This window comes from Neophocaena asiaeorientalis, unplaced genomic scaffold, assembly GCF_003031525.2.
Source record: "Neophocaena asiaeorientalis asiaeorientalis breed wild unplaced genomic scaffold, Neophocaena_asiaeorientalis_V1.1 scaffold197, whole genome shotgun sequence".
NCBI classification, from domain to species: domain Eukaryota; kingdom Metazoa; phylum Chordata; class Mammalia; order Artiodactyla; family Phocoenidae; genus Neophocaena; species Neophocaena asiaeorientalis.
Window position 1 is genome coordinate 560,834 of NW_020174703.1, and position 13,110 is coordinate 573,943.

Below are 13,110 nucleotides of genomic sequence, written 5' to 3' on the forward strand. Positions count from 1 at the left end.
TTCCACGTAAGTTAAGCGAAAAAAACTTTCTTGACCGTATTTCCGCATGTGATTCTCTACTTAAACGTAACGGAAACGTTCCGTTTTTAAAACAAATTGTGACAGGTGGTGAAAAGTGGATACTGTACAATAATGTGGAATGGAAGAGATCGTGGGGCAAGCGAAATGAACCACCACCAACCAAACCAAAGGCTGGTCTTCATCCAAAGAAGGTGATGGTTGTGTATATGGTGGAATTGGAAGGGAGTCTTCTATTATGAGCTCCTTCTGGAAAACCAAATGATTAATTCCAACAAGTGCTGCTCCCAATTAGACCAACTGAAAGCAGCACTCGACCAAAAATGTCCAGAATTAGTCAACCGAAAACGCATAATTTTCCATCTGGATAATGCAAGACCACATATTTCTTTGATGACCAGGCAAAAACTGTTAGAGCTTGGCTGGGAAGTTCTGATTCATCCGCCATATTCACCAGACATTGCACCTTCGGATCTCCATTTATTTAGGTCTTTACAAAATTCTTTCAACGGAAAAAATTTCAATTCCCTGGAAGACTGTAAAAGGTACCTGGAACAATTCTTTGCCCAAAATGATAAAAAGTTTTGGGAAGATGGAATTATGAAGTTGCCTGAAACATGGCAGAAGGTAGTGGAACAAAACGGTGAATATGTTGTTCAATAAATTTCTTGGTAAAAATGGAAAATGTGTCTTTGACTTTTACTTTAAAATGGAAGGAACTTTTTGGCCAACCCAATATGTTATTCCTCCCCTTTCTTATATCGAGTTTCTCTCTCTGGATCATTCCCATCAGCAGAATGTGCTCTTGTGTTTCTTTAAGTATTGTGGAATCCTTTGGCTCTACATCTGTCTTCACATGTTGACTCCTTTTTATAGTATTCTATTCAAAATTCTGGAAAGAATTGTCTGTAGTGGATTCTGTACTTATTTATATCACACTCTTTCCTCAACATGCTCCATTTGTGCTTTCATTCCTACAATTCCTTGAAACTGCTCTTTTTGGAGTCAACAAATTATCTCCATGTTGCCAAATCCATTGTCACTTTGCTGTTCTTATTTTACCTAAAATTGAGTATTTCCTCAACTTTGTTTTCCTTTTAGCACTTTTGCATTACAGCATACTTTTCTTGATTTTCCTCCTACTTCATCGATGGTTCCTTCTTAGTCTTTTTTGTTAACTCCTCTTCTGCTTTAAGTCTAAATTTTAGAATATCCCAGGCTCTTTTCTGGGCTTGCAGTTTTTTGCATCTAGATACTTTTGAGGCCTTAAATACTGTTTATTTACTCAGAGGACCCAAATCTATAGCTTTGACATCTCCCAAGAGTTCCTACTGATATAGCTAATACCTTAGAAACCTCCACTTTGACATTTTATGGTCATCTCAGGTTCTATTGGCCAAAACAGAATTTCTTGATTTCCTTCTCACCCTTAGTGTTGAAACATTCATCTCCTGTCTTTTCCCATCTCAGTAAAAGCTATCATAATCTAATCAGTATCCTGTAGATTCTACATCTTAAATCTATCACATTTTAGTCTAATTTTTTTTTTTCCATCACTACAACTTGGTATACAGTAGTTAAAAACTGGTTCTGCAGTCAGATTGCCTAGGTCCAAATCCCAGTTCTCTGTGTACAGTTTCTGTGACCTGAGTCAGGTTACTTAACCTAGCTGTACTTCAGTGTTCTTGTTGGTAAAATTGTAAAATTATTAGAACAATGCTGGGACATAGCAAGGATTTTTTTTTTTTTTTTTAGTCTTGAGTGTTAGTACTGCTTGCTGCCACAATCACCACCTCCACTCCCATCCTAGCTCAAGCCTCCGTCATCTCTTAACTGGGACTATTGCATTAGCCTTCTAATTGTTTTCTATGCTTACATGCTTGTCCTCTACTCACCTGCCCCAAATCCATTCTGACCCGTTCTCCGTACAGTAGACAGGATGATTTTTTCCCAAATATAAATTACATAACATTACTCCCAGGCCCCAAAACAGCTTTGCCTTTATTACACTTGCTGTAAACTTCAGACTTACAGGGCTTTACATCTAGCCCCTGCTGACCTTTCTTAACCTCATCTCTTACCTCACTGCTCTTTTCCCACTATGATACAACTGTACTGCTCATTCTTCTTTGAACGGAGTAAGTTATACCCTCCTCAGGGTCTTTGTACTATTTGTTTCATATGCCTGGAATTTGTGCTTCCCTTGTCCTCATCACTCAGATCTTCACTTACATTACCTTTTAGAGAGGCCTATATTTCCCACCGAGCCAAAAGAAGCCACTCTGACAATATCTTATCATCCTTATTTTAAACCTCTGCCAAGAACTTAACATTGTCTAATATTTGTATTTGTTATATGCTTTCTCCACTAGAATGTTAGTTCCCAAACTCTATCCCCATGTGAGTTCAGACTGTGTCCCTAGCCCATAGTCTAGTGCCTGGCTTCACAATAAAGTGATGGAGAAAATTCCAAGCATACCATTGCCTTTTATTTTTTACTTTATTTGCCAACCCTCTTAATCTGTAATACAGTGTCCCGAATGGACCCAAGTTCGGGAAAACAGTGCCTTAACTTAGCTTTTTAGGCCTTAAGCTAAAAGCAGCTCCTAGTTACCAACTAGACTCTTCATTAAGTACATAGTTGGGTTTTCCTAGGATTTGTTGACCACTGAGTTAACTGACCTATCTGAACATAAAAGATTTGATGCAGGGCTTCCCTGGTGGCGCAGTGGTTGAGAGTCCGCCTGCCGATGCAGGGGACACGGGTTCATGCCCCGGTCCGGGAATATCCCACATGCTGCGGAGCGGCTAGGCCTGTGAGCCATGGCCGCTGAGCCTGTGTGTCCGGAGCCTGTGCTCCGCAGTGGGAGAGGCCACAACAGTGAGAGGCCCGCGTACCGCAAAAAAGGATTTGATGCAGCTTCTAGTTTGATTTGGCTTTAATAGAGCACCACTTGAATTCTTGTTTTATACAATTCTTAACTACCAAAATGTTCTTAAAGGAACCTAAAGCATTGTTTACGTAGTTGTCACTTACTGACATTCATCTTGTTAAGGCATTGGAAGTTACAAAAATATGTAATAGAGCTTGATACCTGTCTAGAAACTTAAGATCACTTACCTCATTTTCAATTGTTAACCCATGAGTTTAAAGCTAATATGCTATTTTTAGTTTAATAAATGAAGACTTGTTTTATGTCACTTGCTTTAGAAATTTCTGTAACTCTAGTGGGTAAGGGCGAAAGGGGAAAATTATAACTTAATAGTGATGAAAGTATGTGAATGGCTCTATGAAATGAAGAAAAATGACACAAGACACTAAATTACGGGACATCCTTCATTCTAAAGCTGGAGAACTTTCTAAAATAGCTTCTTTATTTTGAGCCACAACATGGGCAACACCAGCAACACAATACCCTGCAGGGATTTCTTTTTCTGTACTTTACGGCTAGTCCAAATTTTTCTTTAGTAGTGTTAACATACTCTTTTATGCCGTTCACTATCATTTCAATATTGTTGATGCTTTCTCCCTGTTCCTCTACTAAAAGAGATATCTGAATGAAAAGGTCCCTTAAATCCTTTACTTGGTTCTCCAAATTAACAAATTCTTTGTGTCTCTGTTCCATCTCTGAGAGTTGTGCTTTAGTGATACTGATTTCTCGAAGTAAGCTTTCATTAAAAACTTCCCATTTTCCTTGATGAAGCATATCATTTACCTCTTCTTCCAGCACTTCTTTTCCAGCAACTTCAAGCTGACGGAAAATAAATGTCCTGCACTTCTCTTGCTTTGCTGCTATTGTGTCATTGTATAGAAACATAGTTTGCTGAAAATGGCGGAACATCGCAGCATGCTGAGATTTAAGTATCCTTGTGACCACTGATGATGGACCGTTTTCATCCTCTGACTTCTTAACTTCTTTTACTAAATCATCCAAACGTCTATTAATGTGTTCTGCTTGGACTTTTATCTCTTTTGTAATGCTAGACTCTCTCTTAAGTAGACTAAACCTTCTCATAGAAGCCACCAGACTTTTCTGTTGCTGCCCAAATTTTTGAACATCATCTGTCAAGTTGTTAATACTCTCCTGTAGTTTTTGTATCTCATGTAGGTGTCTCTCAGCTACAGGCTCTCTTTCATAAGTAACAGCTTGCTGCAGAAACACCCCTTGTTCCTCTGCTTCTGTAGTCGACACATCCTTGTCTCTAGAGAGCTCAATTTCCTTTGTTCTTTGCTTTAGTTCTTGAAGTCGGTCTTTCATCTTCCCTGTCCTCCTAAAAGCAAAACTGATTGTGTTGAACAAAGAAAAATTTGGTATTTCCTCCCAGTAGCAGTTGGCTTTACATAACTATGTCTATCTCTCAGGAAAAATCCTCCTAGTTTTCTGAAAAGATGACTAAAAATTAGAAAAATCAATAAGAATTTCCTCATAAAGATCACTGAAATAGCAAAAGTAATGTAAAATATTTTGTAAATCACTTTGCATAATGCAGTGCTTCTATGAGTCCCATACAGTTGAGTAAAGTAGCTGAGTAAGCAGTGATAGAGAAATAATTGCCCCCAAATAAGTTCTCAGTGTCACGATACTGCCACAGAATAGATTTTTCTTGATTTAGGAAGCTATATCTTAGAATGGAAGATTTGACCATATCTTTTTAGGATTAAAAGGTCACTCTGAATGTGTCCTTATTACTGAAGATACGGTTCCCAGTTAATTTGGTCTATGTAATGTCAAAAAAAAATACTCATTTTGCTATATGTGTGTAGTTCAGCTAAAACCAGTATAGTGACAGGGCAGATTCCATATGAGAGCTTTAAGCAATATAGGTAATGTTGAATTTATCTCAGAATTTCTCAGGCTTCTGGATTGACTAACACATTATTTGACATAGCTTTGTTTTCTTATCCATTGCATATATATAGAATCATATTCTTGGTTTGATCATGCTGATTTCTCATTATTAGCATTCCTTTGCAAAGATATCCAGACTGTGTTAGAAAAAAAATTTTTGTCAATTCATAATAAGTGATATTTTTACAAACATGAGAATATATAAAATCTTATTTGGGGGACACTGATAATATTGACACTTATTGTATGCTGTGTTGGTAGTTATTCATGGAATCAATTTGATGTACATAATTATATAGTGATATACATGAAGTGAATAAAAAGAAATCCTTGTTAATAAAATACTTTCTTTTCACAGCACATCTTGACTTTAGAAAGGCATTTAAAATGCCTTTCATGATATTTTTGTGGATGAGAGGAAGCTGTTAGGGAATTACAAGTAGCTCATTGAACCACACATAGTATCAACTAGAGAAAAAGGTCTCTAATGTGACGCTGTTATGCTATGGGATTCAGTTCTTGATATGTTTATGCAAATATTTTTATCAGTTATTTGGGTGTCGTAGAAGGCATACTTATCAAACATGTTGATGGCACAACATTTGGAGAGTTCATTAGTATGTTGAAATACAGAATTGGGATTTGAAAATTAAAATAGAGGGGCTTCCCTGGTGGCGCAGGGGTTAAGAGTCTGCCTGCCGATGCAGGGGACGTGGGTTCGTGCCCCGGTCCGGGAAGATCCCGCATGCTGCGGAGCGGCTGGGCCCGTGAGCCATGGCCACTGAGCCTGCACGTCCGGAGCCTGTGCTCCACAATGGGAGAGGCCACAACAGTGAGAGGCCCGCATAATGAAAAAAAAAAAAAAAAAGAAAATTAAAATAGAACAGAACACTATACTAAAATAACAAAAACATGTTTAACTGGATAGATGTAAAGTATTGCACCTAGTTGTTTAGAAAACACCTTTACATCTATAAACTGGAAGACCCTTGAGTTCATAGCAGTCTTATAAAAATCACTGGAGATTTTAGTTAATTTTGAGCTTTTAATCAGAACTCTCAGAATAGTTATTATGCTTTCATGAATAATAATGTGATGTCTAGATTGACTAACAAAGATATTTGTTCCACCGACTCTATGCTAGTGAAAGCAAATGGGAGAGGGACTGTGTTAAGTATGAGATGAAAATCCACAAATTGGGAATTTCCAAGCTGTCAAGGAAAGGATGAGATTGGAAGACCATAGTACATGGAGAGTTGTTGAAAGAAATGGAAATATTTGTTCTGAAAAAGAGAAGGTCGAGGGAATATCTACAACTGTTTTCTAAAATGTGTAGATCTGTATATATGAGGGATTAGACTTACCTGGCGTAACTCCAAAGGGCAGTGGGTGGAAATTACATGGAGTGAGGTTCGGTTTAGTATAAAGAAGACTTTTCACACAAGTAGAGCTGTCTGAAGATGGAATGAACTGTTTCATGAGATAAAAACCTTGCCATCACTAGAGATCTTCAAGATGTTCTTGAATGATGACCCAGTCGAGGATACTGTAGAAATGATACCTGTATTACATAAAAAGTTAAACGAATATCCTGATAATATTCCTTTGGTTTTAAAGAACTGACATTCTGTCAAATAATTTTTGAAGCTTACTGTGTGCAAAGTTTTAAATGCTATAGTGTGTATTCAGTAATACCTGTCCTTGAGTAATTAATATCTGAGGGGAGATGGACAATACACAATTAAAAAGATAAATGAGATAATTTTAGATCTTGATAGATCAGTTAGGCAAGGCCTCTCTAAGGAGCTATTTGAGTGTAGACCTAAATGTTGAGAAGATGAAGAGCCAAGAAAGTGCATCCTGAGTATTGGAGATGGGGTGCCAGGGCAGTGAATAGGACTGGTATGTTTTAAGAACAAAATTAATGCTTATATAGATAGAAATTAATATGGGCAGTAACACTGGAGGAGTGAAGTCAGGACGGTAGGTGGGGATCAGATCACAAAGACCCTTGTGGGTCAAAGTAAGGAATTTAGATTTTATTCTAGATGCAGTGGCGGACAGTGAAAGGATAAATAGGGTATTGACATAAGATTTATGTTTTTAAAAGATCACAGTATAGAGAATAGTTTCCTGATAACCTCCAGGAGAGATCTGGATGGAAACTAGATGGAATAAATGGGAACCATCTGGGATATATTTTGCAGGTAGAAGCAACAGGACTTATTGGTGATTTAAACCCTTCAGTAGCACTTAACCACCATTACTTCTTGAAACGCTTTTAAGTGTTTCTCCTGGCTTTACTCTTGCCTCTTTGGCTCCTCCTTCATCATTTTCTCCTCCCTGGTTTCTTCTCGTCTTTCCTACTGCTGAATACTGGAATACTTCCACACACAGTCCTCTTTTTATCCACTGTTGTTTTCCAGTCTCACAGTGTTAAATGCCGTCCGTTAGCTGATGACTCAAAGTTACACCTCAAGTCTAGACTGTTCTCATAACACTTGTCTGCTCAACAGCTCCATTTGAATGTCTGTGTCTAAAATAATTTCCTGATCTTCCAACTCCCAAGCTGCTGCTCCATCTCAGTAAGTGGCACCTCTTCCAGTCTCTTCTTCCAGTCTTCTTTCAAGTCACCCTACCAAAAACTTTGGAGTCATTCTGGACTACGTGACTACTCTGTTTTGTGTCCCCCTCCCCCCACCACACCCTTATATTCAAACTAACAGGGAATCTTGTCAATCCCTTTTTCAGGGTACATCAGGAACCACCTCCCTGGTTCAAGTCACCATCCTTTCTCACCTGGATTATTGCAGTAGTCTCCTACATGGTCTCCTTGTTTCTTCCTTTGTATCCCCGTCTCCTCTGGTCTTAACACAGAAACAAGAGTTAAATGTAAGTCAGATCATGTCATTCCTGTGCCTAAAGCCCTCCTTTAGTGTGATCTCTCAGAGGAAAAGCCAGAGCCTACAAGGTCCAATATGACTTCTCCACCTCTCCTTTTGCCCTTCTGACCATACCTCCTGCAACTCCCCCTCCCTCTGCCTCAATCACACTGTGCTCCTGGTTATTCCTCACACAAACCTGGCAGGATCCTGCCTTAGGGCTTTGGCACTTGCTGTCTTCTCTGTTTGGAATGCTCTTCCCCATGTAGTGCTGTCTTATTTCCCCAACTTCTTTAAATCTTACCGAGATGACACCCTCTCAGTAAGGCTGTCCTTGGTCACCCTATCTAGAACTGCAACCACCCTTCCCAGCTTTAGTTTTTTTCCTAGCACTTTTCACTATGTTTTACTTATTTATCTTACTTTATTGTCTGCTCTCTTCCCCAAATACAAGCTCCATGAGGGCAAGGATCTTTATTCATTCTGGTATTCCCAGCACCTTCACCAGTCTTATTTATTCAAGTTCTGATATTGAGCTCTTTATAGTTCATATTTTCCTGAGTTCTTAATATGTGACAGGCACTGTTCTAAGTGTGTTGTATGTTCTTTTAAGAACTCTGAATTAAGTATTACCATGGTCTCCATTTTACAGATGATGACATTAAGACCTGATCTTAAGTAACTTACCAAGATATCAGCTCGTGGTAGAGTTGGGATTCAAATTCAGGCAGTCTAGTTTGAAGGACTCACTCTTTACTGTGCTATAAAGCCTTCTTCAATGGTATCAGATGCTCTATAGAGACCAGTTCAGATAAGTTCTGAGAAGAGGCAATTAGGTAGTGAAGTGGCTGGGAAAGAAGCCAGATCACAAGGGATACTAAGACCTTGAAATCTGTTTTTGATGGAAAAAGTCTTTTATATATATTAACAGTTTACTCAGAGACATTTGCTGTGTACCTGTATTGCTGAGCATTTTAAGTACTGGTTGGAAACATTTAACAGCAAGTTTTTGTTGCCTGTAATGCACTTACAGTTTTCTGCTGTTTATTTTAAATTATCTAAATATGTAATTCAAATAGCTTGCAGTCTTTTATTTTACCACTGATTTGCTATATTAAAAGTAAAAAGCTTCAGTCTGTACAATTTATGCAAATAAGAGACTTCTAAGTAGGGAAAGGATTTCATTCCCTCTGTCTCCCCACCTTTCCATTGTCTGTATTCTACCTTACTTGCAAAGAATAATTTCTTTACCTTAGGAACACAACTAACCAGATCCAGTGGTTTACTAAAATCTGTGGGAAAAAATAATAAGCTATAATATTAAACCTGGAAAATTTGTGAAAAGAAGATTAGTCAAGAAGGACTATGAGAAGGTGGCAATATAGATTGCAAACTTTGGGTGTTAGGAAATTAGATCAATATAAAACACTAATATATTGATCCATGTGTTGGGCATACCTTCTAGGAAAGTATTGACATTTACTGGCCTTTGTCCTTACAAGTAGGAAATAAGCAAAGTAGAGAAAATATAATACCATGTGAGCATACTATTTTTTTTAATAAACTTATTTTATTTATTTTTATTTTTGGCTGTGTTGGGTCTTCGTCGCTGCATGCAGGTTTTCTCTAGTTGCGGCGAGCGGGGGCTACTCTTCGCTTCGGTGCACAGGCTTCTCGTTGCGGTGGCTTCTCTTGTTGCGGAGCGCAGGCTCTAGGGCGCAGGCTCAGTAGTTGTGGCACGCGGGCTTAGTTGCTCTGGGGCATATGGGATCTTTCTGAACCAGGCCTCGAACCTGTGTCCCCTGCATTGGCAGGCAGATTCTTAACCACTGTGCCACCAGGGAAGTCCTAGCTTACTATTTTTTTAAGTCCTTTATTAAAGTGAAAACAAAGTGGTTTTAATTGAGAAAGATTTCAGTACTAGAGCAACCAATTAAACGTGCAGAAAGTTTGATATCATTTTTTATATTTTTCCCACCTTTTAAATTATAATAAACAGATGAATTTATATGTATATATAATTTCATGTAATTAAGTTATTTATAATTAGTTAATTGTAATTAACCTAATATAATCCTTAACATAAAAATTCAGATTTTAAGAGATAACTTGTAAATATTTTTAGCTTTATAAACTAATTTAGGTTGGGATTTCTTGTGAGTTTTAAATATTCAGTTTATGAAAAATTCCGCTTGGTCCCATTTTAATCAGTCAAGATATGCTTGGTTATGTCACAGTAATGTCCAGTCACCAAATCTTGATGGATTACAACCACAGAGATGTATTTTTCATTCACATTTCATGTCCATGTTGGGTTAGCAGGGGCTACTGTTTCCCATCTTGTTTTCTCAGAGACCTAAGCTCCACCTTTCTGAATGTGGTAGGCTGGTAGGGCAGTTGGAAGTACTGGAGAGTCTCTCATAGACATTAAAATGCTGTAGCCTGAAATGATGCGTGTCACTTTCCTTTGTGACTCCTCGACCAACTGAAAGAGGATGGTAGTGATATGTAGTCCTCACCTGTTCTCCAAAGGAGAGGTGAACCTGGTTTCTTCCACATCTATTGAATATTATAATTTGATTCCAAAAATAATCCTTAGTGGTTAACTAATCAATTTCTCATTTTTCTTATGGGGAAATTGAAAATCAGAAAAGTTAAGTGTTTTACCCAGAGCTTGCTAGTAGTAGTACTGGTATAATAATGCAAACTTCCTGGCTGCTAGACCAGTGCTTTTTTCATTATAAGATGTATAATATAAATTTCCTAGAATGTATATGTTATGTAAAGCTGGGATCATCTGTATGCTCTTTTGTATTCAGTATTTTATAAATATTTGATGATTATGCTAGAACAGATTTTTAAAAACACCTACAAACATTGGGAAGTGATTGTAGAAACTTTTTTTTCATGTGATAACTTTGAGAAGGCAGAATTACCACCCATGATTTATTATATGCCTCTGATAAAGACTAATCTTTCTAGTATAGAGGGAAGTAATTACTAAAGTCAGTTAGCCTAATGATTTATCTTGAATAGCTCCATACTGTTCTTTGTTTGGTTTAGTGTTTATCACTTCCTTATCTGTATGCTCCCTCTGGTATTACCATATTGATGCTGAAAATAAATTCCTCCAAAACTGTTTAAAACGGATGTCATGTTGCTTTTGATATAGCCATAAGCTTTTTCTTTTCTTTCCTTCCTTCCTTCCTTCCCTCCTTACCTCCTTCCCTCCTCCCCCCCTACATGATTTGAACAAAGCCTTTTCTTTTAAAAATGTTTTTAATGTGATTATTTTCATCATTAATACAGATACACAGTTTAAGAAGTCAGACCACTTCAAGGCTTATGAAGATATACAGCTGACCCCTGCCTGCCCCACCACATTCTATTTCCAGTTCCTCATTCCCAAAGGCAGTCATTTTCAACTCCTTAGCTATATGTTGCTTTTAAACTCCCTATTTCTTGATAATTTGCTTATGTAGATGTTTACACTTTTTTCAGTTTTAAATAATCTTTGCTATGAAAGATATGAATTTAACTTTTTTTTTTTTTTGGCTGCACCACACAGCTTGCAGGACAGTTCCCTGACCAGGGGTTGAACCTGCGCCTTGGCAGTGTAAGTGCGGAGTCCTAACCACAGGACCACCAGGGAATTCTTGGATTTAACTTTCTCTTACACCCCCATCCTTCCCTCAAATTTTTCCTCTCAATGTAATTATATCACAGTTTTTGTTATAGTCAATATTATGTGTTTACGTTATTAGGACTACCCAAATACTATATTTACCAGAATCACATATTATATATACCAGAATCACCCCAGAATCATATTATATATACCAGAATCACTAGGGTTATATTTCCTTTCTCAGAATAATTTTTTTCACTGTATCTAGGCTTTTTCAGTGGATAGAGCTAGGAGATGTATATTTTTATTTTAAGAAAGCTTTTCACTGAAGTATTTACGCATATACAGAAAGTGCCCAAAACATAAATGTATAATTTGATGATTTTTCACAAAGCGAACAGACCCATGTAACCACTACACAGATCAAGAACCTTGTAACTTTTAAATTTTTCTTGAAATTATTAATTACCTAAGTTTTTCAGTTGCCTCATTTTGTACATATGCATCACTAATTCATTCTAAAACTCTTCATTTGAACTGAAAATTTTCTCTTAATGTATATATAGCAGGTATTCTTTTCTGTTTCATTTTATTGTTTTATCTTTTGCGGCTTCTTTCTTGGAACCCTGATTACCACACAGCTGTTGTCTTGACCTGATTACCACACAGCTGTTGTGTTGGAATTTTTCTCTCCTTCTGTGTATTTTCTCCTCGTTCCTTTCCTCATCTCTATTTTTGGTTTATCCCCTTGATTTGAGGGCATACCATAGCTTCCTTTTAAAACATAGGCGTGGTGATAACTTGCATTTCTGAAAATGTTTTTATTCTGTCCTTACACCTGAATGATATATTTGCTGCAGATGTAATTCTTACTTGGAAATTGTGTTCCCTTAGAATTTTGAAACTTTTGCTGTGTTTTCTTTTAAGTTTCTTTGTTACCCTTGAGAAATCTGCCATCTGATTCCTGATATTTTGTATAAGATGTAGGGTTTTTTGTTTGTTTTTAATTTCCTTCCATGAAATTCTTTGCCTTTTCTCTTTATTCCTCATGTTTTGAAATTTTGCAATAACATGACCTAGGAACGTATTTTTGCATGTATTTGCTAGATGTTTATTGGCTCTTTCCAATTTGGAAATTCATGTACTTATGGTTTCTTTTGGAGGGGATCCTAACTTTTAAAAGAACTTCATCTTCTCTACTTTCTTTGTATTGTGTTCTTTGAAATTGCCCTTATTTGGATGTTGACTTTATTAACTATTCCTCTAATTTTCTTAGTATCTGAAAAGTAGAGTGACTTGCCTGAGGTCACACAACTAAAAAGTAGCAGAGCCTACATTCAGATGTACATCTACTTGCCTGCAGATCTGTTATTTTTCTTTATTTCATAGTGAATAGATATAGATTATCCTAGTGAAATATGCTACAAATGAAGTTGATCTGTATCAAATATTGTATTATGTTGTTAATATAAATGCTATGTTTAAAAGAAAAAAGTTCTTCCAGTAGGTAATATAGCATATTAGATCTAAAATAATTATATTAGCAGCTGTATTAGGATTTTTCATACAATCAGACCAAATTAAGCATGTTACAATTTAGAAAAAGAAAAAGTATTAGTTCAGGGACTTCCCTGGCACTTCCATTGCAGGAGGCATGGGTTCAATCCCTGGTCAGGGAACTAAGATCCCACTGGCCGTGTGGCGCCCCCCCCCCCAAAAAAAAAAAAAAAAA

At 37.1% G+C, this 13,110-nt stretch overlaps 2 protein-coding genes across 3 annotated transcripts in view; one reads left to right on the forward strand and one right to left on the reverse strand.

The window, feature by feature from the left end:
- The window catches only part of ARL13B (ARF like GTPase 13B), a 78,555-nt gene that overhangs the window by 29,799 nt on the left and 35,646 nt on the right, over positions 1-13,110 (forward strand). The window lies entirely within an intron of this gene.
- On the reverse strand, positions 3,200-8,178 carry STX19 (syntaxin 19). Of its 2 annotated transcripts, none has more exons than XM_024759260.1 (3): positions 7,668-8,178; positions 6,233-6,414; positions 3,200-4,290 (listed from the first exon to the last, which is right to left on the reverse strand). In XM_024759260.1, the coding sequence occupies exon 3, from the start codon at positions 4,275-4,277 to the stop codon at positions 3,393-3,395; it is 885 nt and encodes a 294-aa protein (XP_024615028.1). In that variant the 5' UTR covers positions 4,278-4,290; positions 6,233-6,414; positions 7,668-8,178; the 3' UTR covers positions 3,200-3,392. The 2 variants fall into 2 exon arrangements, with proteins under 2 accessions (XP_024615028.1, XP_024615027.1); XM_024759259.1 differs by having other exon boundaries at positions 6,233-6,429.

Bases quoted from the DNA above. Each gene is read 5' to 3' on its own strand.
- STX19 (XM_024759260.1), bottom strand. From the start codon at position 4,277: ATGAAAGACCGACTTCAAGAACTAAAGCAAAGAACAAAGGAAATTGAG.